This window comes from Paralichthys olivaceus, chromosome 3, assembly GCF_024713975.1.
Source record: "Paralichthys olivaceus isolate ysfri-2021 chromosome 3, ASM2471397v2, whole genome shotgun sequence".
NCBI classification, from domain to species: Eukaryota; Metazoa; Chordata; class Actinopteri; order Pleuronectiformes; family Paralichthyidae; genus Paralichthys; species Paralichthys olivaceus.
Window position 1 is genome coordinate 6,270,587 of NC_091095.1, and position 27,600 is coordinate 6,298,186.

At 39.3% G+C, this 27,600-nt stretch overlaps 1 protein-coding gene across 7 annotated transcripts in view; it reads left to right on the forward strand.

Annotated features, from left to right (window-relative positions):
- The first annotated feature begins 488 nt into the window (after positions 1-488).
- lepr (leptin receptor) overlaps positions 489-27,600 on the forward strand; it is a 38,395-nt gene continuing 11,283 nt past the window's right edge. For 2 of the 7 annotated variants that reach the window (XR_011240583.1, XM_069521648.1), the window contains exons 1-7: positions 14,526-14,853; positions 19,241-19,298; positions 20,537-20,589; positions 22,300-22,524; positions 24,492-24,615; positions 25,118-25,308; positions 27,292-27,440. Coding sequence is in view for 6 of the 7 variants with exons in the window: in XM_069521648.1 (XP_069377749.1) it covers positions 19,285-19,298; positions 20,537-20,589; positions 22,300-22,524; positions 24,492-24,615; positions 25,118-25,308; positions 27,292-27,440 (756 nt within the window). In the remaining variant the exon portion in view is untranslated. Of the gene's footprint in view, positions 619-8,081; positions 8,159-14,525; positions 14,854-19,240; positions 19,299-20,536; positions 20,590-22,299; positions 22,525-24,491; positions 24,616-25,117; positions 25,309-27,291; positions 27,441-27,600 lie in introns of those variants that run through there. The other 5 variants (XM_069521652.1, XM_020098286.2, XM_069521649.1 and 2 more) reach the window with 5 other exon arrangements.

A 27,600-nucleotide genomic window follows, 5' to 3' on the forward strand; every position in this document is an offset into this window, starting at 1 on the left:
GGGACCTGGTCTGGATCCCTGTTGTTCAGGGAATGGTGCAACATTGTAACCAAAAGGAATCTGTTGGCAAGAGTGCGTCATAGGAATTATGGGATCAGATATCACACACACACACACACACACACACACACACAGAAAACCCCTTTGTACCTTAACCACAGAGGAAAATCTGAGGCGACCTCTGACAGAAGGTTGGCTCGTCACTGAGCTCTTGTTTTCTCTAAGGCTCTGTAAAAAATCCCTTTTTTGCCCACCGCTACAAATAAACACTACCACTCATGATACATGCACACACACAAATAGAGGTGGTTTGTATCTAACCCTGCTGCCATCTACACACACACACACACACACGCACGCACCTCCTGTAGATACACACGTTAGCAGTCTACAAACATGCATGCAGTCCCTGGCCTGTGCACCATGTTGTGAGTCCAGTGTGTATTCTGACACCGGGAATCAGAAATAGCTCCTCATGCCCAGAGACACGCGGCTCCACATAAAGCTGTTTGTCTGTGGGACGTCAGCATGTCAGGTCCCCGTCTGTAGATACAAACGTTGACGGCAGCGGCTGGAACTTTACTTTTTATTTCGAGAACTGCTTGAGTTTGTCAGCTGGTGAGTGTGTTTTCTAAAGATGACTACATTTCACAGAAGTCACACACACATCTGTGTTTGTTTGTTTGTTTGTAAGCAAGATTATACAAAAACAACTGAACAGATTTCCAGGAAACTTTGTGGAAGCATGAGATGTGGGTCACGGAAGAACCAGGAATTCATTTCACTTTCTGTAACGCTGCGATCGACACTTTCATCAGTTTCCCAGTAAATGGATCTTGACTTTAATATTTCTGGACTGATTTCTATGAGCATTTGAAAAGTGGTGCAGCCTGACTGATTTTAAGGTGACTGTCAGGCCTTGATGAAGGTATGTGCTCGACTGGGTGTTATTCTAGTTTTCTGATTGATTAAATCCAGGGCTACTGGACTCATTCTAGTGTTGGCCATGTATTCTTCTTCAGTCTCCATTTCTCATCTTCCTCTTCTTCCTTCTCTTGCTGCTTCTCCCTTCCTCTTCCTCCTTATTCCTCCTTCTATGTCTCTCCATTCTCCTTTTCTGCCTCGCTTCCTCTAATTTACCATCACAAACTCTTTGTTATACTAAACCATCACATATTCAATTTTATTTTTCCTTAAAATTTTGGTGAGTCAGTACAGTGGAGGCCATGACATGTTTTCATAGAGAGCAAGAGGTCTTTTTAAGCCTTAAATATAATGTGTAAAGAAACATTTTGGGATGTTGGTACTGAAGCTGGAGTCAATATGCATTTAGTTTAGCATGAGATAAGAAACAGGGGAAATAGTAGAAACTAAGTAAAAAACTAGAAAACAGCTCTTGTATTCAGCCTGGTGTCCGAGGTTTCACTAAAACGCAAAAAGCTGAGATCCGGTGTTTCGGCCACAGACACATTTCAGATGAGCCTCGGGGCAAAATCCGATCAGAGTGGTTTCGATCCACAGGCGAGTCGTAGATTGTCAGAGGCAGAGGAGCCTGTTTTTCAATCTTATGTCAGAGATAACAGCCGTGGTCGTTTAACAGGTGGCATTTAACCGCCCATCCGACCATTTGGTTTATTTAAACTAGCCGTGCAAAAGGTGAGACTATGGTCAACGTGGTCTCCACGGCGACAAGGAGGTTTCTGTGCTGTTTGCTCACTCGGACCTCGAGGGCTGAATTTGCACAGGAGCCAAACGTGTAAGTGATTTTTTTTAACCCTGTTGTTCCAGTTGCTCTCATGTTTGATAGATATGAAAGTATTGTGATTCTTCTTATCCAGTTTCTCTCAGGTGAATTTTTTTATGTTTTACGGCAAAAGAAATGAAAATTTTCCAACAAATTTGTATTTATATTGAGAACTAAAACAGCAACGCTGTTTCCTAATCCTACTATTTGTGGAAATTTGAAAATATGTCATTTTGAATTGACCACAGGAAAAATAATCCTTTTGAGTTTATAAGCAATTGTCTTCCCAGAGAATATTCCCTTTTTCATTACAGTTAAGATTCAGGATTTTAGATTTAATTTATAGTCATTCACACCACACACCAGACAAACAGGCATCCAGCTCACAAATGCTGTTTCATGAGTGGGTGTAAAAGTAAATAAGTAATAACTTAACTCCTATAATATTATAAGGAAAATAATGAAATACAAGTAAAATAATAAATATATAAATGTGGAACAAACAGACATTGAGATACAACATTTCAAAATCAAATGAACAATTCAAATAAAAAAAATGAGTAAAATGTAATGGGAAAATAAGAATGGCAACTTGAATCAATTAAGGCAGAGTAGGTAGAAACAAGGCTAAAAGCTGTCTGCACTTAAAATCAAATGCTGAGTCATAAACTTCTTTGTTCGAAATCCTGATTTGAAAAATATTTTTTATCAATAGGTGAGTCCATCCATTTTTCTATACGTGCATTTTGCTATTCATAGCTGGATTTTATCCCAGCATGCACTGGGCTACTAGTGAATGGATGAATAAAAACCCGGACAGCCACATTTGCATATTTAAAATCATGTCCTTGGACTGAGTGCCCATAACCCAGATTAGCACCATCTCATCTGAAGTCACGACGACTGAGGTTTCAGGGTTTTACAGAGACGTGCACAGCAGCTGAATTTTATACGGTTCTATACTATTCTTACAGGAAGCATTTACTGCAGGGAGGACGGCCTTCTGATAAAACTTGTGTCTCTTTGCAGTATAAAGGTGGGCACCGGCATTTGTCCCCAGTATATGAGGCAGCTCTGCTCTGCTATCCTCACGACCTGTTGCTTCACTTCTGCTGTAGTTCTGCTGCCCCCTTCAATCTGACTGTGCACAAAAAGAAGGTCTGTGACCTAATAACTGTAGGTATATCTCGACCCAGGCAACACGGCGGGAAATCGAACATTGCTCATCTTCATGCACTGTCGATATCGTAACAATGCACGTTGAAAGTTTTGTTTCAGTGTGCCAGATTCACTGTCTGCCGGCTGGTGCATCACCAACTTCTATCAACAACATCCTCATGGCTGAGCGGCACATCATGACCAAAACATGGATGAAACTACTCTGCCTCACATATTTTTATGTTGCGTCAGAATTTTCCAGGAAGACTTGCAGGCTTATTGGAAAAATATCTACTTCATGGACTAAAGTAAAATGACATTTTTCATATTCTGTCATTCAGTGTTGATTCTGTTCCACTTCTTCCATTTCCTGTCATTATAACTGTCCTCTTTATGTTTCGCTCTATATTTATTATTCACATACAAGCCCTCTCTTACTGTTCCAGTTTCCCTAATTCACACTCGCTTCCCATTAAGGTTGTTTGCTACAAACACTGACAGGCGTACACAGGATTTAATCACGTGCTGGGTCTGTAAATGTCAGTCTACATTAATGTGATGAGAAAGCTGGATGGATGAAGAACTCTAACATGAATTAATTGCAAACATTTCGCTTTTTAAAATGATGACTCATAGGTCATTTGTGCAAGAAGCTTCTTATGAAAACCGGTTTTATTTGGAATAGATGTTGTGTTGAGACATCAGTGTTTTAAGCAAGAATTAAAAGCCTCGCGTGGTCATATCATGAAGGAGTAAAGAATTAAGGCAGGGTAGATGAAAAACGTTGAACTTAACAGGAGAGACTGATGTTGATTTCCTGTTTCAGCCAATAGTCATCATTGTTTCTTCAGAATCGTAGCAGCTATTGTTCTATAGTTGTAAATCTATGTTTATTGATGTAACCATTATGGCAAAGGACCTTAACTTAAAGAAGAACCTCCATCTATGAGCTACAATGCTCATCCTTTGAGGGTTGTAATGGAGCCAATCCCAGGAGACATGCTGGATACATCCTGGACATTTGACAGTTTCCCACATTTGCACCAACAGGCAAAGTAGATGAGCTCTGGGAGGAAGCCAGAGGACCCATGTGAACACAGCATGCTGACCGGATATAATAACTTTATTTGTATAGCACTGATTTAACCACGGTTACAAAATGCGTCACAAAAATCGATGGCAAAAAATGAATTAACTAAAATGGAATTGTATTCAATTCAGTTCCATTTTTAGCACCAAATCTCAAAAAATAACTTACAATTTATAGAGAAACCCAACAGTTCAATGCCCTTAGAACCTTACATGAACCACACCACCCTTATTACCCTCAAACCAATCTCTACAAATGGATTCTGCATGTGAATGTTCACAATCTGTAGCCAAGGGACAAGAGTTTAATGCTGGAGGAATTCTGGTTTCCGTTTCAAGTTTATCAACTTTGAGCAGGCTTTGGTTGCCCGCAGGTAAACACTACACGTTTTGTGAAAGAGGCGGAACGCTTCGACCAAAATGCATCGGCTATCAATAAAATAGATAGAAATAGATAGAGATGTCGTCTGGATCAGTTTGTGTTTAGTGCAGGAAAACAGAAGATGGAGTCTTGGCCATAAATCCACTGTTTATTCCGGAAGGCCACTGCCCCAGAGGTTTATGTGTCATCAGAGGGTGTAGGATGCTGTAGAACTGTCACACATGGAAGATCTGACGGTTCTTGTGGTTGATTGAATCAGAGGCTTGGAACAAAACCTTTATGCTCATTGAGCTTGAAGGACTGTGCTTGAAGACTGCACCTGTGTGTTTCTTTAACAATCAAAGTTTTTCTTTTAAAAAGTTGAAACTCAGACTCTTATTCCCAAGACAAGCTGTAGGAAGCAGACAGCTTAATTTGACAAACGTAAACAATACGGTCAATAATTTTCATGGCTTCAAAACAAACAATTAAAACTGTTTTCCCTCTGAAATCATCTCTCTAAAAAAATGTCTGTTCTCACCAAGGCCCCAGCCGGGGGAGTTTAAGTCAGAAAGAGGCGATGGAGTATTTTAATTCTGAAAAAAAAAAAACCCTACACAAACCACAGAGCTTTCATTTAGAGAAATAACAGCATCTTTACGTCTCAAGGTGCCAAACTGATTCTGCCGAGAGGAAGCTGTGAGACATTAAGGTGGAGAACGGGGTATGACTCAAAGAGAGATGTGGCTGGATGTTATTACCTGCTGCTTGACTAATGCTAACAGCTTTAGCAAGAGCGGGAGATTAAAAAAATCATTGCATCATGTCCAGAGACAAGTTGCTGGTTGTGGAGTCTCAACTATTATTAGGAATAAAAGACCTGCACTGCTTTGTAAACTCCTGTTTAAATATAATAGATCATCTGGATTTTTTTGCTTCTTCTTTGTAGAGTAGGAGGACAAGGAGAAGCTTCTTTACTATATTTAATCTGCAAGATATGAAAAACCATAACTTTCGTTTTCATTTAGGCAATAGCTTGTGATATTATTACTACAATGCTGGGAAAAAAATAAGTGTCCTTAGGGATTTTACTGGTCATCTAAGAGCAGGACACGAAAAAATTTACTTTGATAGTTCCCTGAAATAAAAAACACAATTTGAATACAGCATGGTTAATCAACAGCAGCGGGAAGGAACAATTTCATCAATTCAATTTGCTGAGTTTCTTTTAAGCCCCATTCGTTTTTTAAAGGAGTCACAGTGACAGCAGTATTAACAACGACAGCCATACTCCAACCTCCTCCTCACTTTGCTGTGCCGGCTACATGAGGAGATGGCTCACTGAGATTTGTTTAATGAAATTTGATGACGCACAAGCTCAGCACTGGGACACCTCAGCAATTTCTCTCTTTCAGCTTTCCTCTCTAATTCTCTCCATATTTGTTTTCTGCCAGGGAAGAAATACTCTCTTATTATCTTACATGTCTCTCAAAGGAGAAAGTGAGAGGAGAGGCTGTGGTGTGGGTGCACATGTTCAGCTTGGTGAGGAATAAATGACGATTGAATGTATGTGTTTGTGTAGAAACGAGGTGGAGACTGAATCCCAGCGAGAGGCAGTGATTGTGGTTTTATGAGTGACTCCACCACCATCATCGTCCTCTGATGATGTGGTTATTGCAGGGCAGAGAACAAGCATGCAGTCAATAGGGTGCTGTCATTTCATCACATCATCGTGCACACCCTGCTGCAGGTTGTTTGCTGATGTGCGTTCGTGTCAGTGAGTGCGTAAGACACAGGGAGAAAGACGTAGGGTGCTAGGAGATGAAGAAGAAATGCTCGTCTCATCCCTCGGGCTCTGTGCTTTGGTCTCTAATGCTGAGAAGAACCCCACAAACCTTAAAGACTTGTCTTTAGGCCTCACTGCTGTCTCCGCCAGATGTTACCTCCTCACATCTGGCATTAATGCGAGTTGTTGTGAAAGCAACACCCCCCAACAGCACAGCACTCTGTGTTTTCCAGACAAGTGTATGAGACAGATGTTATTGTCACTAATAAGAGCCATTAACTCCTGCAAGACCTGTTTTTGTGCACTCTCTCCTTCTCTCTCTCTTTCTCTCTCTCTCACATTTAAAGTTTGCTCATTCTTTTCATCTGCTACTTCTTGGACCTGTTCTACATCTGTCTCTTCTCTCACAGGACGTGATGTTGGCAGGTGCCGCATCTCATGTGCAATTCTGTTTTTCCACCGAAAAGTGGAAAAATACTACAATGCCTCATGAGAATAAGTGCAATCGGCAACAGAGAAAACATGTTTGCAACATATCTTCTCACGATGAAAAAGACACCGAAATGGTGAATGCTGGTGATATTTTGTGGTTTTGTTAGAAGTTAGAAGCTTTGTTGAAATTTTGACAAAAACATGTACTCGTGTAGGTTTTAACTTTTAAATTTAATGTTATGAACTTCGTGATTTGCAACCAAACTACTTCATCTCCCATGTTGATGACAAGTGTCCACAAAAAAGCAACTAAAAAAATAGTTTTTCCCTAAAAATGTTGAATAAGTGAATCTCACTCAGTTGTGTTGGCTGTGACTCAACTGCTTCGACTTTACCACCTCCACCTCATTCTCTGACGTGGTTACATAACTGTTATTTGTGTCCAGCTTGTGCCTTCTTCACATAATTTTGTTAAATGTAATTTCATTAAATCTTACGAAACCCTGCTTTAGTCTCTTTGGATCATTATCCTCAGTCAGTTATCAGATAGGCAGAAGTCTGCTGGATTTATTATTCTCTGGCTGACGGCTCCAACCGTTATAGTCTAGATATTGGCCCCGTCGAGCAGAACTCATGACAAGCGCAGGGTCAGCATGTATTTCTGCAGACGTAGCTTCTAATGTGGACATGTGACAAAGCTGTTCTCTGGTAAACACATCATGCTTAAACCACATGATACATGATGATGACATAAACAAGCATCTACTCTGACTCAGCGATTATGTACTGTTAAAAAACAAAAAGGTGACATAGGGAAGGTTTTGAGAAAGGGCAGAGATGTTAGATTGGTCCACTTCCATGTTTTCCTTTGCTCGACAGGACTCAGTCTGAACACTGGCTGTTACAGCTGAATTTCTCAGTAACAAGGATATTTATAGTGTGACCCTGGGCAGAACGCCAATAGAAATAGGGATGTCCAGTCCATAGGCCGTCAACAAACATGAAACTGAACTGTGTGATACAAAATGACCATTAAACGGGAACAGAAAGAGAAAAACCAGATGCTTAAAATCAGAAACAGGAAACAAAAGTCTATTTTGCATGTTTGAAGTTTAAAAAAAATGAGGCACTGAGAGACACATACTGAAAATGTGGTCTAAAAGTTTCTACAGGATAACAATGACTGAACTTGAAAAGCTGTCAGACTTCCTGTGGGCTCAGTGTCTCATCCGTCACAACAAATTCAGCAGACCTCACAAATTAAAGGAAGAAAGTTTTGAGATACTTCATGGTCATGACAAAGAGTTTCATATCTTTTGTGAAGTTACTTTTATATTCAGAAATTTTCTTTTTGGTATTGAATCCTCGAATGGAAGTTTCAAAATGTCCAAAAAACAAACATTCACATTTCCTTGTTGGCCACCTAGAGGTCCAAACTACTACTTCACTGTTTCTCTACTTATCCTGTGAACACTTACCTCTGCCATTTTCTTCTCTCTGGCCTCTTCCAGTTTTCCAAAGGGTCAGTAAGCTTGAGCAGGATGACCTACTTTCACCTTATCAGGCAACAGAACAATCTTAACAGTGGGTATGTGCTAAACTCTGGCCCTGATGAATGAAAAAATGTTTGTCAGATAGAGCTGCTTGTAATGATTTATTGCATCATATTTAAATAGATATTCCCATTAATAAGAATATAGAGGACTTAAAGGTCCAGTGTGTGATTAAGGTGAAAAAGAACTATTGGCAGATATTTAATGTAGAATAATCCTCATGATGTTTTCACTAGTTCGTTTCATCTAAATTGTGTGAATTGTAGTTTTCTTTACCCCAGAAAAGACCCTTTATATTTGAATACTTAATATTTACATCGAGGGGGTCCTCTCTAAGGCTACATACGGCCATGACAATGTGAGTGGAGCGTCTCTTATTAAGACGCCAGTGAGTCGCATTAAAGGAAGGGAACGTCAGGATGTCTCCACCTTATGCTGAAGTCCTGCACCTTTGTGGAAATGCAGCAGTAAATCTCTGCAGCGCTCCTTTAAGAGAATAACTAAAACCAGTGCCAATGGCTTATGAGGTAACGCCTCTGTAACAATGGCCCTTTATCTGCCCTCAGCTCCCACTTCACTTCCTGTCTTTCACAGCAAAAAAAAGAAAAAGAACCAGACATGATATTCATGGCTGATTATGTGAAATCAGATCGATCCGAGAAATGTAATCTGCATGTGAAACAGGAGAATCACATTGCAGCTGAAATGGGGAAAAGATGACATCATTCTGTATCGTGACATCATCCCAGCCAGTTTACAAGCATGACATCATCTCCTTGGTATGCAACCCCTCCGCTGGGGATTTTCTTTTTTCTGGAGCAGCAGAATCAGATTAATTATTCATGAGCGGCTTCCCTGTGTGAGGCGATCATGTGCTGCTTCTCTCTGCAGGGCATGGGGGCCATAAAGATTCACAATGTTGGTACAGTGTAAAAACACTTGACTCATACTGCAGCAGTGATATTAGAGCTCTGCTGAACCCAATGATGAGCTGATGTCATGATGACAAAGCCAAAACACTGCTCCTGCAGAGAGAGGACCGTTATACTGTGTTATTGTGCAGGAAATGAAAAGCCACACGAGTGATATTCACTTAATCTATAACCAAGAGTTGAGTTTAAGTGTCAAACACACTGACACACACACACATACATGTGTTTTTATTTTTTTACTCCAGTTGTCACGTCACAATTATAAAAATAAATTGGTATCCATTAATAATCCAGTGCCTGCCATTTTTGAACAATTGTTAATTGCTTTTCTCTTGTATGCATTTTAATTTGGAGTTTTTGTACATTACTTGGCTCATTTAGGAATCTGCATTGTGAATTAGCTTTGACTATGAATGTGGTGGCATGTATCATTCATGCTACAGCTTATGCATGTTATGCTGTTGTCCATTCCTTTATCACCAGGCCAGTAGTGTAGTAAAATAAACAAACACAGCTTTACAACTTTGTCAAATTATAGCATAATACTAAATTTGACTTTAGGCTCCAGTAGAACTTAACGAACTTAATGAAGGAAACAAGCACAAAACGACGAATGGGTGTTTGATTAAATTAAAACTGAAACATCTTTAAGCTTAACAGCTTGCACTCATTGGTTCAGTTCATTATTTACAGCCATACTGCATTAGCAACCTCAAGTTGTTGCTGTTCCACTTTATGCATGGAAATGACCCTTGAACACAGACACGGGTGGATCAGTTAAGTTGAGATGCTGATAATGAGTTCCACAGATCACAGGTTCAGTAATATAACCGGTTTCAGGACAGCAACAACACACAAGACATAAGCGAGGCAACAATCTGGAGCTTGACTCAGAAAAGACGTCTGATATATTTACTGTGGGCCGAGAATGGAAACAGGCGATCTGAGTGAAGGAGTGAGTGCTGGGTGATGAGGGAATATGAAACAGGTGAGTGAGACAGGGAGGAAAGAGTCAGGATGGAGAGACAGAAAAAAACAGAGCTGACACATGATTTCTGACATTTCTAGTTTGTGTAAGATCTCAAATATAAAAAATAACAGTGATAATAATGGTTATAATCAGGTAAAAGTAAATAAATGAATAGATGTTTTGAAGATTTCCTCACAGGTTTAACATCAGGTGGGATTACATTGATCTATTTCTTTTTTTTGGATCATAAAAACATGATCACACACCAAGAGGATGATGTCATCCCTGCACACTGGTAGGGATGATGTCATTGGAGGGAATGATGTCATGTCTTCATTTTAAATGCGTGTAGGTGCGGCTGCTGCCACAGCGTGTTTCCCTCCCTGTGCTTCATTTCTAACCTCATTTCCTTTACTATACCAGACTGTGAATCTCATGTTTGTATCACATGATGTTGTGCAGAGTAAGAAATATTTCCAGAGGTAGGAAATGACGGCTTTAGAGAACACAGCGTATTCATTAATTTTTTAAAGTACGATGTTTTTATGAGTAATGTTGAGTGTAATAATGAGTAAGATGTGTCTGCATGTTTTCCACCTCCAAAAAGAGTTCCAAAGAAAGGGCATTATGTCAAGAAATTTAAATACAATTACCGCAAAAAGTACAATGCAAAGAAATAAAATCACAAAAGATTTAGAAACTTCAATATTTATCTCTTTTGAATGAAAAGAAAGACATTAATCAGACACTGGATATTTTCAGTAGATGATCAAAAACATGAATCAAATCTAAAAATCGACATATTCTACAAATCTTGTTTGTGTGTGGCTCGCATATCTTGAGAGCCGTTCATCTTGTCGGCTTCACACTTGGCACATGTCATTTTACAGTTTCAGAAAGAACCAGCATCACCGCAAGCTGAGCAAACAGGCAGGTTTAGAATGAGCTCTGCAGTCGTAATTAAAAAATGAGAATATGAAGCATAAATCAGGGGACGTGTCTAGATGCTGCTGATCCTTGACACCCAGTGCAGTTAACAGAGAGCGATGCCAGGTGGCTGATAATAATGAATCAAATTCTAATCCGTAACGATCTGTAGGCTGTAAAACAGAAGTGATGTGCCTCCATCGTGACGCACATGAAGGAAATTCATTTGCAAGTGAATGTCCTCCCCCTATACGCAGGACAATTTATGCACTGACACAATGACGCATTATTTTGACGTCATAAAGTTTGATAGCTGCTGCAGGAGCTGTCTCACAACATTGTGAGACATAATGCACCAATCTAAACCTCCACTACGACACGTGTGAGGCCACTTTATCGCAACAATTCTCTGGACGGTTACACCAGCAGTGTAATGACTCTGTGATTAGCACTGATGCCACATGTACCACCCAGCTGTGTCTGAGGGAACTTGGTGAGCCTGGCTTTCTTCTAGATACTCCAGTTTCCTGTCATCGTCAGAAGGATACACAGATTGGATGAATTTTAATTTAAAGTTTATTTCTTATTGCACAGAAATAATCCAATAACATCACAGTATTTGTAGCTACTAATAATTTCCCATGAGGATGAATGTAAATATGTAAATCATGTCTGGCTACCTGTGCAGTGTTTTCCCTGCTTTTATAATGACTTTTTTGTGCAAGAGTAATATGAATAACCTGCAAATGAGTTAACCCAGTTAAGGAGGTTTCAGTTATACACGTTATCTTTTTCCAATTGAACACAATACATATTTTACAGAATAATCACGTCGTATGGTTTTGGGACATTTCTGCAGTGTATCAATAAAATAAATAGTGACTGAAAAATACACAAGAGAATTTGTACTGACAAGCCACATGTTGACTTACTGTGTTACCCAACTCAAGCTTAATTATTGTTTTTAAAACTGATCCTAAGACAAACATTTAACTCATGATTCATCCTGCAAGGAAGATTTCCTGACATAACGACACCGATGTTTCTACAAAACAATAATTACGAAATACAAAACCACACACACACACCCACCCACCCACACACACACACACACCCACACACACACACACACACACACACACACACACACACACACACACACACACACACACACACACACACACACACACACACACACACACTGTGCCCTTTGGAAAGCCGTCCTGCTGGTATCCATTGTTTGAATCAAATGTGTGGAATCGTTAACTGTCACCTCAGCTTGATTAGGATTCACACCTACAGACAGACTAAAACACAAAAAACAGAACGTACGTCAATCCTACGACAAAAAACTCATTATGTGATATAAAAAAGCACTTTTTAAATTGACACCCCAACTTAATTAGGATTCCCACCCACAGACCAACCAGTATACACAGCCACAAACACCTGTGTATATGACAACAGCTCATGAAGCTGCAGAGGGACGCTCCTCTCATCTGTCAGACACCCAGGGATTTATTGTTGTGATTACAGTTCTTCTTGTCTTCTTATTTGTCACACATGTGGTCATTTGTGGACACCACAATCAAACCCAGACAGAGAGGAAACGTACATCGATGAGAGAGGAAAGAGCTGCAACAACCTGGAGGATAAGTGGTGAACAAGCATTTGTAAAGTGTAAAGATTTTTGTCGCGTTAATTACGTTTATTTGCACAGCACATTGTCAAAGATTTCCTTTTCATTTATCTTTGGTTGTTTTCTTTTTAGGCTGTCGAAAGTAGAAATCTATTAGAAATTCTGTCAGAATATCTTATTCAATGCTGTTTGCAGAGTCAACACATAAACACTTATCAAGCCTGTGGAAAACACTGATATGCTTCAGGTACACATGAGCGATCGTCGTAATTATCCTCGTCTCGTCTGTTACCGTGACACAGACCGTGTACTTCCTACATAAATAATGTTTGGCTCTGTGCTTCACATCTGTAATCTAAAGGTATAAACACCAGCAGTGGAAGGATGTGTTGAAACCAAGTGGGAGGACAGCATTAAAAACTGCTTTGCATTTATAACTGCTGCAGCACAGTAATGTAAAGTGTTGGGAGGTGTTTTTCAGATTTATGAATAATATAATAACACACATTTAAGGCTACATCAGCCAGGACAACGAGATCATTCACTATTCACCATACAGCACAGTCTTCTGTGCAGAAATACTAAGAGTTAATGGTGATACAGACATATTTTCCAATAACAGATTATTCAGTGGACTGTCTGTTTGCATTTGGGAAGGTATGGTGAATTAATGGTGTGGCCGAGGATTCCCACATCCAGATGCAGACTTTTTTCCAGGACTAAAAGCAAACAGTTTTCTTAAGCTGATTTTGAAAAAGGAAAGTGAGAAGGTTGAATGTCAACAGGAGCCTGATTCACTCCAGTGTTTGCTCCTCTGTTTGTGCTGTACACAAGTGCATTCTCCGGTTTGACACGGATACAGGAGGGAGGCGAGCGTTGTGACTGTTGTTCTGGAGAAGATAGTTGATTTCCATAGAATCAGGGAGGAGAATACAAAGGAAGGCGAGGAGGGTTTTGGTCCATTAAGCTGTATCACCTGGTCTAATACTATTCTGGCAGGAAAGCACGTTTTCCAAAATGTCTCCTTATCAGGCTGTACAGCAAACCTCACACTCATGCAGATTGTTTTGACCATTTAAGAATCTGTTGTCAGTTGCTCATTGGAAATCATAACCACAACAGATGTGCAGCTGCAGATTGACTCTCCAGCAACTGTGCTGCTTGAGAGACATGAATCATGAGGGAAAGTTCCTCGCAAAGACTTCGTGCAATGCTTGTCCAAACAGAAACATTTACATTTTAATTTCAGTCTTCTTGTATTTGTCTCTGTGACACCCTGCACAAGACAAAGTGGAGATGGATGGATGGCAGGTTTTCAAAAACGTAAAAGACAAGAGACCACCCCACCGTGTGATAAATATGTGTGGTACACAAACAAAAAATACTGATAAATATACAACATAAATAAAAAAGATAACACGAGAAAGTAAGTAAGATAGATAAACAAATAAAAAGAATGAAATGCAAGATTTGATATTTTTTTATTATAATACTCTACTGCAAGTAAAGAACTCATGATGTCAGCAAAATGATTTCTATCAATATGTTATGTCATGTTAAGCTCTGCTCTGCTTATGATGGGTTCTATTCTAATGCAATAGTGCTGAATAATTAATAAACAGAGTATGATAAATAAAGCGTTGTAGTGAATGCAGTGCAACACAAAGTTAAAGAACCACGTGTTGGAAATACTCAAAGTTTAGTACTCGAATATTCTAACTGAGTAATACACTCAGTTACTTCCCACCGCTACATTGTTTTTTGTATTTGCTCCTGATGATAAATGCTAAAAAAAAAAAAAAAAAGGTCATATAAATCATAGGATTTTCAGAGGTGTTCCTGAACGCAACACAAGTGGGCTGGCCCCCATTGTGTCTGTCAGAGCCTCCTCCCCCTCTCTCTAATTCCCTCTCTCTCTCCCTCCCTCCCTCTCTCTCTCCCTCCCTCCCCCTCTCCCTCCCTCCCTCTCTCTCTCCCTCCCTCCCCCCCTCTCTCCTTCCCTCTCTCTCTCCCTCCCTCCCTCTCTCTCTCGTCTTTACGCCTGGAGGCTCGACTGGCTGAGCTCATACGTCAGGGAAACAGCAGCAGTGTGTGTGAGTGAGTGTGTGAGTGAGTGAAAGCCTTTCTCTGTGGGACATCCTCAGTCTCACTCATGGACCCTGGGACAGATGTTCACTGAGGATATTCAAACTCTGTGACTTGGAGCAGAAGGAGAACAACCTGAACCTGCACGTGGAAGCAGCAGAGACGATCCGGAGCGATGTAAGAAAACCAGTCTCTTTATTCTCGGATCAGCTCAGAGGTCTGTCCGTGTCCTCCACCGTGTCCTCCACTCAGACACATCTGTCAGACCGAGACGCGTCCTTTCACCTCATTTAACACCGCTGTCCAGATGTGTCCGCTCATCTTCAGCTGTCATCTCTCACATCTGTTCTTCTAATGATGACGACTTTACATTAACTTCTATTAAGATCTGCTGGGCTTTTATTTTTTCATGAAACAACTAAACCTGCACTTTTATTATTTGAAGTACTTCCTGTTGTTTGCTTCTTAGTTAGAAAACAGGTGCTATATACGATGGTTATGATTATTATTGTTTTTATGGACTTGTGTATAATTTTCTCTTGTTCACGTTGCACCTCTCACTGTGTGAAAAAAAGGAAAAGGCACCTTTAATAACTTTTTTGATGACATAACTAAACCGACAAGTGTTTGCTGCTTTAGTTTCTTATTCTTTCTCACACATTTTTGGGAATTTTCACTTTTGAAAAGGATCTATAGAAGTTTTTTTTTTTTTCTGAAGCTATGTGTAATTTTCTCTTTTGGGAAAGTTGCCAGAAATGGAAAAGTCTCCATAAATACCAACTTATCAACACATGTGGCACTAACGCTGATGATCCAAAGAGTTGTCAGAAATATGCTGTAGCTGCAGCTCTTACTATTGTGGTTGATGAAGATGATGAAGATGATGATGATGATGATGATGAGGGGGTGGGGGGTGGAGGTGCCAAACAAGCCCCAGCTCGTCTGTGTGCGTGGTGGCAGGCTCTTGGCTGACAGGGAGTGAGTCAGACCTGGATGAATAGTTGGCGAGGTGGAGTCCTCTCTGAGGAGGGGGGGGTGGGGGGGGGGCAGAGCTTCCCATGCATGTGGAAAATAGTTTTGTCTTGATCCAGTCTAATGTTTTCCAAAAAAGACAAAAGAGAGAAGAAGCTGAATTCAGACAAACTAACACTACAGATTCTTAAATGAGTCATGAGTTGTAAAGTTTCCGTGAGTTTCCCTGTTTGCAGCTTGGAAACAGTGAGAATCAAAGTTTCAGTATCTCAGTTGTCAGATGTGTTGATGAATTCTAGTTTTATACAAAAAAAAATGTTGCAAGTTACTATTATTATTATAATTATTATTATTATTATTACCATGTTTTTCCTCAACTCCGGGATAACGTCTCCTGCAACCGCATGTTGTAATATGTGTGGCTTCTGTTGCATCTGTCCCAAAGTAAAACAATGTGACCTTTTGGACCCATTTTGGCTGAAATCCACCTATAAGATATTATGAGTTTGGACATCTTCCTCTTGAACCCTTTTTTCAGTTCATTCAACTCTGCACAACTCTGTTTGTCACATCTCAGTGTTTGGTCTCACACCCCAGTTGAACTCAGAACATCCAGTCGGCCAACTCAGGACATTTCTGTTGAATTAACTGGTGCTGAGCTGAATTCACACTTGCACCTACAATATGAGAGGACGAGTCCTGATGAAGTTGCTTATTTGCTCGAGAAATAATGAATTATTGTCTCTAAACAAACATGTAACGTGACCATCACAACTGCCTCAAGCCCACATGATGTACAAAATCCAAAGAGCAGCAGCAAATTCTCCCATAAAAATGAATTACCAATGATGTAAACTGTTGCATCAGTCGACTGATTGATTCTCCAACAATCATTGCATCTCCAGAGCTGATACAGATCATAACACTAAAGACCATCAGTGGATGAATACATGAACGACCTGTTTTGAAATGAGTTTTGTGGTCATGTTTCACCAACACGTGAAGTGTCTGGTAAACCAAAGTCGACTGCGGTTAAACTTTGAAGTAAAGTAGTTGCAGTTGCTATCTCAGTATCTTAGTTTGTCAAAATAATGACTGAATAACTAAAGGTAATCACTTATTAACTCACAATAATCATTTAGTATTCAAAATAATGACTTGGTATCGCAAAATCATGAGCCACAATCTTAAGATAATAACTGACTATCTCAAAATAATGTTGTATTGCAAAATAATGTCTTGGTAATTCGAAAGTAATGACTTAGTTTCTCAAAGAAATTTGTTAGTTTGTCAAAAATATTGACTATCTCATAATTCGCTATCTAATAATTTTATCTTTCTCTCACAATATTTGGACTATTTTTTATTATTTTAATTTAACTTAGCTTTCATCATTCATTTTTTATTTCACAGGCAGAAATGGGCTCCCATATGTGAGATGGTTTATAAGGTGATGTTATTAATATCTCTGGTTTCATGAGACATTTGTGGGCGGCATTTCAAATCAGGGCTTTGCTGTTGTTGACAGTTTGGCATCTTTGGATGTTAATATGCTTGAGTTGTCACATATTAGATTCATTGATTGATCTTTTTTCAGAACATTATCCTTCAATATATGTTGACAGTGTGATATTAATCCACATTCAGTGTGTTCAGGTTGGAGGCTGCGTATCTGTCTAACATGCAAATGAACGTGCTGCTAAACCTTTAATCACAACCTCAGGCTAATATTGAAATGTTTTGCCTTCAATGGTTTCACTTGATCATTTATTTAAACAGGAGCTAAACTTGTGCAAATAATTTATGTCATAAATAGGATCCAAGTATTTAAAGTAGTAAAGGAAAAAAAAAAATCCAGAGGAATCAAATGAGGTCTCTGTGTTTCATTTGTTTTAATAGTTCACAGTGAAAAACACAACAAACCACAGAACATTTAAATATTAACATTCAACTTGGAGGGAAAACAAAGTTTGGACGTTGGAGGTGTTAAGGTTTTCAGTTCATGAACAAAAGTTAAAGTTTCCCTTCCTGTTAATACAGAAACGGAAATCTCTGTCATCTCTCTCTCTCTAACATCACAGTGCTACATGAATGTCTCAGCTTATTGCTGCTCTCAGGGGAGACTCGTGTCATGTCAGCACACTTTCACATCTGAGGGTGATGACAGATGTGTACTGTTCTCTGCCAGCTGAACATGGAAAATACATGAGATGCTGCCCAGTGGGTTATTTTGTCCTTAGTTAATGAAATACCTGTTGTTTTGGTTTATTTGACCTCTGATACCATCTCCTGTGGATCATATGTGTAAAATACACACTTATACAAACACACTGCACACACTGATAGATCCTAATACACATTGAGAGGATTTACTACACATTTACGGATAGGTTTGCAAATGATGAGCTTATTAAACACACACACTGGACTGAACAGCCTGTTCCTGATGCTGCTGTTCGTCTGTGCTGCTGTTTTTCACTTCATCCCGTGTGTTTGTCCTGGTCCTGCATATCAATGAATTAATGGGTGTTATCACTGTATTAATTTGTTGCCTCTCTCTCTGCAGCAAAACAAGCAGAGGAGAGCTTCATGATGAAAGGTGGTGAAATTCAAAAAGTAAAAAAACTCAAGGTGTAAATCAGAGAAGAAATATTTTATAATTGAGAAGAAGGTATTCCACTTTCATGGTCAACTAGAATCACCGCGCTACACCTGTATGCCTCCATCATTGTGTTCACAATAATCTGAATCCATCTTGACCTTTAACTCTGATCACTGACATTTAATAAGTCTTTTAATAATAACTCATAATCTTTGAGTCTGATTGACAACAGGTCAAACTTTCAACCATCAAATTCAAATCACTTTATCTGTTTGTCTTAGTGAGCGTTCGAACCAAATTGGAACAGAACCCCTGGAAGTGTTCCAGAGATATCGCGTTCACAAGGCAACAAATTCGTTTTTTGAGGTCACCAAATTTGAATAAAGTCCCTCAAAGTGTTGTTGAGATAGAATGGGACAGACAGATGGACAACCTGGGAAAAACAACGGCCACTGTCTGCTCCTGATGCGGAGGCATAGAAATGTCCTGAACGGAAGGTTGGATTTTAAGCAAAGACAAAAAACAGGCTAATACAGAAGCATGTTGTTAGCAACCTGTGGGTGGTTGTGAAATGATTCTGTCATGCGATGATGACCTCTGGAGAAAATAAAGAAGTCATTATATTCCTTTCTTGTGCTGCGGGGCACAACATGTTTTCCTCAGGAATGAACTGCAGCTGTGGAGAGTTGTGTCTGGGGAGTGGGAGGTGCTCTTATCACTGAGAGATCTGCCTCTTAAATTGGATGTGGTTGAGAACATTCGCTGCTTTTTCAATGCCACTGCTCCAAAATGTACCAATGCATTCAGCCTGGTTCTTCCTTCGCCAAGAATTTTCGAAATTTCTATTTAGTTGCATCATGTTCCTCTTATTTATTCTAAGCAGGACACAGGTCTGCAGTCGTGTTGAAATGAGAATTCATTAACTCGGAGCATTTTTACAAATCCTTACGTATTAGCACCCTAACCTCTCGTCTCTGTCTTTGTCCTCAGTGAGATTCACCCCAGCCAAAGCCCAGCAAGGCCATGCTGACACTATGACCTCGACAATGTGAGTGTTACAGTTTTTGGATATAGACAAATCTGTTGTAATCTTCGATTCCATCATGATGGGAGTTTCCCTCTTTCTACAGAGAACACTAGTCACACCAGAAAAAGAAAAAGAGATCAGTATCATGTTATTAAGTGAAAGGTTTATTGTTATAAGATGTTTTTCTCATTATGAGATATTTTTTTTTATACAGCATCATCCACCGTGGCCTAATAACAGCAGAATCTCCACATGTCAGGGCACGAGGTGGAATCATACAATTTGTGTAATCGATCCAATTATATCAGATTATCTGTTCTTTGCAAGTTTCTTCTTTCAAACATGAGCTTCATGTTAGATAGAAATTTATCATGCTATAGTGAAAAAAAGTGATAAATTCCTATTTTTTAACATGTTACATTATGAAAATATCTTCTTATAATGCAAAAAACGTGTACGTTATAGCATGAAAATAATCTGTTTTATGTCATGGCTGCAATATGTTTAGTTAGTTAGCAGACTTTTTTCGCGATTAAGGTTTTAAACAGTCTAAGGATTTCAGGGACACAAATTAATGAAACTTTGACAGTAGAGTTTGAGTTTAATATTCGAGTAGGTTAGCCCACTTGATGTAGTTTGGGACTGAGCAGTTGATCCCATTTCTCATGACTGGGATCCACTGAATTATGATGAACAAGCCTGAATCGGCAGACAAGCCTGCTGGCATCGGAACGCTGAAAAACCATTGATGAGAACTGCGAACCCATGTCTTGTTTGATGAGTCATTACATGTGCAGTTGGTCCGCCAGTTCTACCTCTGTACTCTGTCACTGTTCCAATGTCCTGGCATGAGGTTACTCACAGTAGCATTCAAGTGCACTCCTCCCGTTTCATCACTTCAGATTGAGAAATAACTGTACTTCACTGATAAACCCTTAAGCAGAAGCTGTTGTAATTCCAAGGAATCGTGTGTGATTTAAAAAGGGTATAAACAATGTCAAAAAAATGACATCCAAATAATATAAAACCAATGACCTTATCACACATGATTAACCTGCATCAGCAGGATTTCAAAATGTTTAATATTATTCCTAAATATATTCTCTAGGCTCAGATTTACATGTGTTTTATGTTTATTGAGCATTATTATTCACACTAAACTTTTGCTTTTTGTAGATTTTCTAACTAATTATCTCTTTATCTCTTCTCCCCCCTTTTTTATTATCTCCCCATCCATTCTTCTCGCTGTCTCTCTGCAGGTTTCAGTCCGTAATGTTGACATTCCTGATGCACAATATCCTGGTGTCCCCTGGTGAGTTGTCCAAAACATCAGAGGAATGTGCTTTGTTTAGTGAACAGTTCTATTCTACTGATATGTAACAAAATCAATCTGGAGGAAACTAGATGTCGGAACAACCTCACAGGAGACTGTCTTTGTTGGGGGTGTAATCTCTGGTATGTTTCTATGAAGGAGTCCCTCAGGGTTCTGTAACGGGATCACTTTTGTTTTCTTTAAATATTTTGAACATGTATAACTGAATACACACAATGCAATCTTGTATATTTTGGCTTCTTGCTAGTTGTCTGAAAATACACATCCTACAAAGTTAAAGGTTTTAACAAAGAGTAAAAGTTATTTTAAAGTGATTTACCAAAACAAACCTTTGGGTAAATTATAACAGATGTTTAAAAGTACTTCAACATTAAATTAATTGATAAACCTTGCCCAATAGTAACCTCAGTACCAGAAAAAAGTATGATACAATTTCAATGCATCATATTTACAATACAGTTGGATGTTTTGTACCCCAGTTCTCATGACTTCTTCCATGTTATTAAAAACCTGAAATCCTTGTTGCTTTTCTTTATCAGATATCAGCAGTAGTTTTTTTCTGACTGACATTTGTATCCTCAATCTGAGGTTTGAGGAAATAACACTGGTCACAATGAGTAAATCCATTTAATCCCCCGATGCTCAGGACACCACAGCTTCACACCAGTGTTGACACACGAGTCCTTGAGAGTTATTACAGTGGGATCGTGGTCAGATCTATTTCCCTTGTTAACAGCACATTTTGTTAAAGCTGCCAAAATGACATCCACAGTCAGAGCAGCTTGTTTGATCATAACTTTCACCTGCATGTCCTGAAATCTACAACCTGTCAGGTTTTCACTAAAAAGGTCCTTATTCTCTCCTCGTGAAATAAGAGGTGAAACAAACAAGCAGATGAAACAGACCTGCCTTTCATGTTTTATTAAAGAAAAAAAAATATTTGCAAGGAAAATCTCTTTCCAGCTAGAGGAGGACAGAGTCTCACACCGAGAGTGAATCAAGATTTCTGACCCCGAGCATAAGGAGAAAATATTCTTTAACCTACAGTTGATTGTGTTCTGTGACACTTACAAAGACAGCTTTGTGTCTCACAGGGAGTGAACGGATTCTCTTATCTATTTCCTAGTTTCTCAGGATGACTAAACCAGCTGTGCAGCATAACGCATGGTTGAAGGGCAGTGAGAATAGAATGAGTAAATGTACTAATGAGCAATAAGGCAATTAATAAAAGGACAATGATTCAACCTGACCTTACACTATATCCTGCAAATACTGCCATGTGGTTATTGAATGAAATATATATAAAATGATGAATATAAATTGTGAATAGGATTTATTGAGTTATAAGAAGAGCAATGTGCCAATAATGGGAAATACATTTTATTTATTTCATTTAACTTAAAAGAAATCATGTTTTCTTTTCATGTTACATTGTTTAGCTCAATTTTAATATTATAACCTTTATACAACCTTACAATACGTATATATTTATATAAAAAGTTGAAACTCAGACTCAAACTTAATAATTTTATACAAATGTAAGAAAACTGATATTGATAGAATACATTGCAAGATATTCATCATACTATCATGTTGTTCAAATGATGCAGACAAAACATTCAAAATAAAACCTTTTATTTTTTCTTCCCACTGTGTCAGACCTGAGTTAACTTGTTTGTTTCTCTGTAGCAGGTGTTCGGTGTTTGAAACCCGAGGATGGAGCCTCTCTCCAGGCCCTGGACCTCCCATGGCACGATGAGCTGTGCTGTGACTCGCATACAACCCACTTTAACATACCGGAGACAAACCGCTCTGAATCAAAGCTTCCTCACGATCCCCACTGCAGCTTCAGCAGCTCGACAACCGAGTCACGTCCTCGTGAGGCCTCTGACCTCAAGAGTTCATTCAACACTGGTATGAAAAGTGATTATTTTATCTGTCATTGTGAGGATTGTAAAAAAGGATTTCAGTATCAGACTTTACAACGCAGGTGGCGCAACTGCTTATCTTCTGTTTCTGATACAATTCCAACAGTTTAATATGCAACACTAACATAAAAGCTTGATTGAATCTAAGGGTCTTGTTGGGCCTTGGCGGAGGTTTGCGCTCTACTGTGTCATTCTAGTTACACACTGCTCCTGAAATGGTGGTTTCTACAATTTTAAAGGTATCACATGGAGTTCTTGACCACTAGTAGTGCTATAGAGCCGTGTTTTGTCACGTGACGCAGATAGTTTTGTGCTATTCCCCGTTGAGTCGAACACACATTGATCTCTGCATGAGGCAGCTCACTGTGTTTGTTTACCAGGCACATCAAAGCGATACACTTGTGATCCCACGTAGCAACAGGCAGGTTTGCTCATCAGAACAAACTGCAGGTGATAGCATGACACAGCCTCGTGTTTTGCCCACGGCCACGTCGCTCGTCTCTGACAGAGATGCCCCCAGAGATCAGCCTGACTGGCTCATTACACTTTAATGAATTTTTGTCCAGCGTCCCTCCTGTCAAGGTGGGCGAGGACGTGAGTCCTGGGCTGTGATCACACAGTCGGGTTCATGAGGTTCATCACAAGAACAGGGGCAGAACTAGGATTTTCCCCATTTTCAGTTATCCCTTAAGAAATAATGTGTTCAGACATATTTATTGTGTTCTTTCAGTTTGTTCAATTTGGTGACGATGATCCTGCTATCTCCATTTTCCTTTTTTTAATTTCCTATCAAGGTAAAAAAGGCTTGTGCAGGATTGCTTGGCCTTGGTGGAAGTTTATGCACTGCTGAACGCCGTAGTCGTTATAACATGATCTCTTAATATTGTCAGCGTGGAGGTGATGGTGGAGGTGAGCCAACAATGAGGCATCGGAGGGGGTGAAGATTTGTGTGTTTGCATCGATCTGTGAGACGGGCTGTGACGCATCCAAGTCAATGGTGGCAGAGCCTCATCTATGCAGTGGTAATTAAACAGAGACGTTAAAGGTGTGCGTTGTGCATCTTGATTACTTTATGTTCGACAAGAGTGTGATTCAGCTCGATGTTACACACACATCGAAGTCCACAGGGTGTGATTAGAGTTTCAAAGAGTCTTTTTCTTCTTTACTTGCTTGTTAGTCAGACTTAGTCGTCTCCTTCACAGCTTTTGTGAGCTCTCCGCAGGGCCAAGGCCAAAATAAAATGTATGAGTATGAAATTATTTGGTATACAGAGGTCATGTGGCAGATGACGTGGTAAAGTGGAAGTTTTGTTGACACACTTTAATCACTTATGAGTCAGTATGGAAGGCAAATTATCTTTAAAGCAAACAAAGTTCAAAATAATGGAACGGTTTGAGACAGTTGACCTTTTTTTTAATGGCAGTCTGTTGGTTTGAACAATATTAGCAAGGTTAGATTTTATAATTGAAAATAAATCCACGTTTTCTTATGAATTGGTGTCTTACGGTCACACAACAAATCGAAAGCTTAAATGCTAATACATCATCACATCTATGCTTTTTTTAAACATTCATGCTCCCCTGCAGATAAACCCTGATGTTTAGATTTTTACTTTATCTCCGACCTGCACCACTTACAATGCAGCTTTAACACCAGAGCTAGAGTCACTACCATCTAAATTATTAAATATTATGAATGATCCTGAATAATGAATTCTTAGAGCTTCAACCTGAATAAATCCAACATCACGTTTCCTCTCTTTACTAAACCTGCTCAGCTGAGCCTCTTAGTACTTGCATTGATAATAATAAAGCAGAAGCACGCCTCAGCATGAAATACTGAGGCGTTTCTCAGAAGCCTCCATTGGGGGGGGGTCACACTCAAGTGGTGGACGACATGTGGGGGAATAACACAGACGCTGCCGCTAACATGAAAATCTAATTTTTTCATCAGGCACCTGTTTGGACATACTGTGCAGGATCGATGAAAACTGGGAAAAATTGACTTGTGATCTAAAGTCTCAAACATCAACCGCTGAGGACGCAGGTCTTGTGGGGATCAGCTTCCAGCGTCTGTTGTGAGTATCACCCTGTGTTGCTCTTATTGTTTGATTCATGCCAGAGTGTGTGTGTGCGCCTGCTCAGTGGGGGGGGCTCAGCATGTGTGTTTGATAAGCAGAGGGGAAGCCGAGTGATATCACACTGGCTCCAGATCTCTATTTGTGGGGTTAAAGAGAAACCGTTGTAACACACACTGGATAAGAGGAGCCAGGTATATACTGTAGATATTACATGTTGCACAGCATCAAACACAGTCAAAGTAAATTATTATTACAACCCTAGCCCAACAATTTTCGTTCTGGATTCTACATTAGTGGATTAAGTTTCATTTCATTATCTTTCGGTGCACCTTACACCTGAGAAAAACAAATTTAAAGAATGATTTAAAGGTATTTTAAAGATATTTTCCATAATGCTCCAAGATACTGATAAAAAAACATATCTTTGCATATGTAGTTTTCAGAAAATTTTCTTCATTTAAAGTTGTTATATTTTCCTACACTGTCTTTCTCTGTCCAGGTCCCAGAAAGATGATTCACGGGTGAACGATGGGAAAACTATGTCTGACAATCCTGTCGTCTGTGAAGCGGAGGAGTCCTTCAATTGTTCCGTTGCTCTTGACACCGCGACAAGCTTCATCTCTGTGGTTACTGTCAGCATCTCCAACACCAAAGCTCCGCTGGTTCAGCTCAGGATTCCTGCCCGGCCTGGTATGAAAGTGGTTTATTTTTTGTGTCTACTTGTTTTTTTGTTGGTCTAAAGATGAACTATGGTAATAGAAGATGAATTCCACTGTGGAAGATGCACTAGTTTAGGAAGGCAGATGAGTATTTATTTTACTGAAGAGTTCAGGCAGGGGTCACTTTATGTTGGTAAATCATTAACTTATGGAGATATGAGATTTGCTTTCTACTTTTTATTTTAAATCACTTAATAACGTGTCAGTTTAACCCTAATGAAGCTAGAGAGATTATATTGATCAGAGATACATCATATTCCCCATCATATTATGTCATATGATGAAGGACGTCATGAAGTCAGACAGGGTCAGAAAATGATGTCATGCAGGTATCTCTGCATCGTATAGGCCTATATAGATCTAAGAAGTAACCTAAGATCACATGGTAGGAATGACTTCATCATGATGTCACTATTACATCATGCACTGCAGTAATGCATGAACTTTTTCATCATCATATGGTATAAATGAATGTGATTATGAACAGCATTATATTATAAAGGAGTCTGCAGTGCCTGATTGGGGTTATACAGTTTCTGCATATAACTTATAGACCATTAAGTTTGGGCCTCTCAAGGACGATAGTTTTCACAAAGGCCTCTGGGAAATCTGCAGATATGAAATATTAATGCAGCTAATATACATTCTGGTACCGTGGAGGTGTGACCAGACTTTTTCGAATATGATGCACAGTTTTAAGTGGAATTACAGGAAGACATGAAAACAGCACCAAGTATTTAAGTCTTTTAGTTACTGGCATTAATGTGCTGAGAATAAACTCAGCTGTGTGTGAATCTGGAGAGATTTTAAACATTTACCAAAGTCAAGCTTCAAAGCGATGAAACATACATAGATAAGAAGAAAACATTCATTCACTTCTGACTGGAAGACATGACTGGAATACAGCCGAGCGCTGCGGAGCCAAGGGAGCGTGTGTGTGTGTGTGTGTGTGTGTGTGTGTGTGTGTGTGTGTGTGTGTGTGTGTGTGTGTGTGTGTGTGTGTCTAAGCTGTGAGGTCTCCACAGTGACAGAGAAGGACTTTCCATGGTGTGTTTGTTTCGTCCTCTTGGTTAAACTGTTAGGGCAGAGCAGCGTCTGAGATTTAACCATGTATTTTCTGGATTTAATATTTATTTGCTGCAGTAATTCTATATATTATTTGGAAAGTAATCAAATGTTGCATCACCCTAATTTAAACATGTAAATTATCCTTTCAGAAGGAAAATTATCTTCTGTCTGGAAAAGAGAAGGTTGAGTTGTTACTCACGATGTTGAGTAATCCTTCCTACACCCACGTCTTTGTGGTTTTATTAGAGTCAATTATCTCGGCTGAACTGGGACATGTTTGTTATTACACCTCTTTCACATCAGTGAGTGACAGTGAATATAAAACCTAACCCATCCATCCATTTCAGTATGAGGCTTCATGTTTCATGGTTTTCAATCAAAATTCCCCTATTGACGTTTATTATGTGCATGAGCTTCATATATCTCCTGTTCATATTTAAAGACCAATAGGTGAAGTGTATTTGCCCTTAATGCCGAGCGTGCTTTAAAATTAATCAGTGTCTTTATTTTTCATTAACTCTGCAACATGACGTGACTGATCCATTCATTAAATATTGATCTTTGCTGCATTTAGATGAGTGTAATCACACCACAGGCCAGCTTTAGGTCTGCAGGTGTGTTATTTTTCAAAGAAAGGAAATTACTAGCTGAGGTGTTCATTGACTAATGAGAATGATGTGTGACCTGTAGAAAGGATTAAACACAAATGTATGTTTTATTGGGAACATGTAATCCCTTTTATTTCATTTACAATTATTGCATAGGATTTAGTGACAAATGCAAACTGCTCTTACAGAAGGATTAAAGTAACGTTATGACTGAAAGTCTGATTATTGATTGTGTTGTGGAACACACAGTTCAGTTTGTTCATGTTCTTCTTCTGCAGTGAAACCGAGTCCTCCGGTCAACCTGTCTCACATTCAGACCATAGAGGCAGAACTGATTTTACTCTGGGACGACCCCTCAGACTCCAGCACTGGTCCGCTGAGATATGAGGTCCGATACTCCTTCACCACCACTCGTCCGGTCTGGCAGGTAAATACTAACCTGTTATACACTGCGTACATGAGGGTAACCTGCAGAGTATCTTGATCAATAGAAAGATGAAAAATGGCTCCATTTAAATCTTTTTTATTAGACCAGTAATCTAAAAATCAAAGATCTTACATTTATTGACATGATGGAGAAAAAGCTG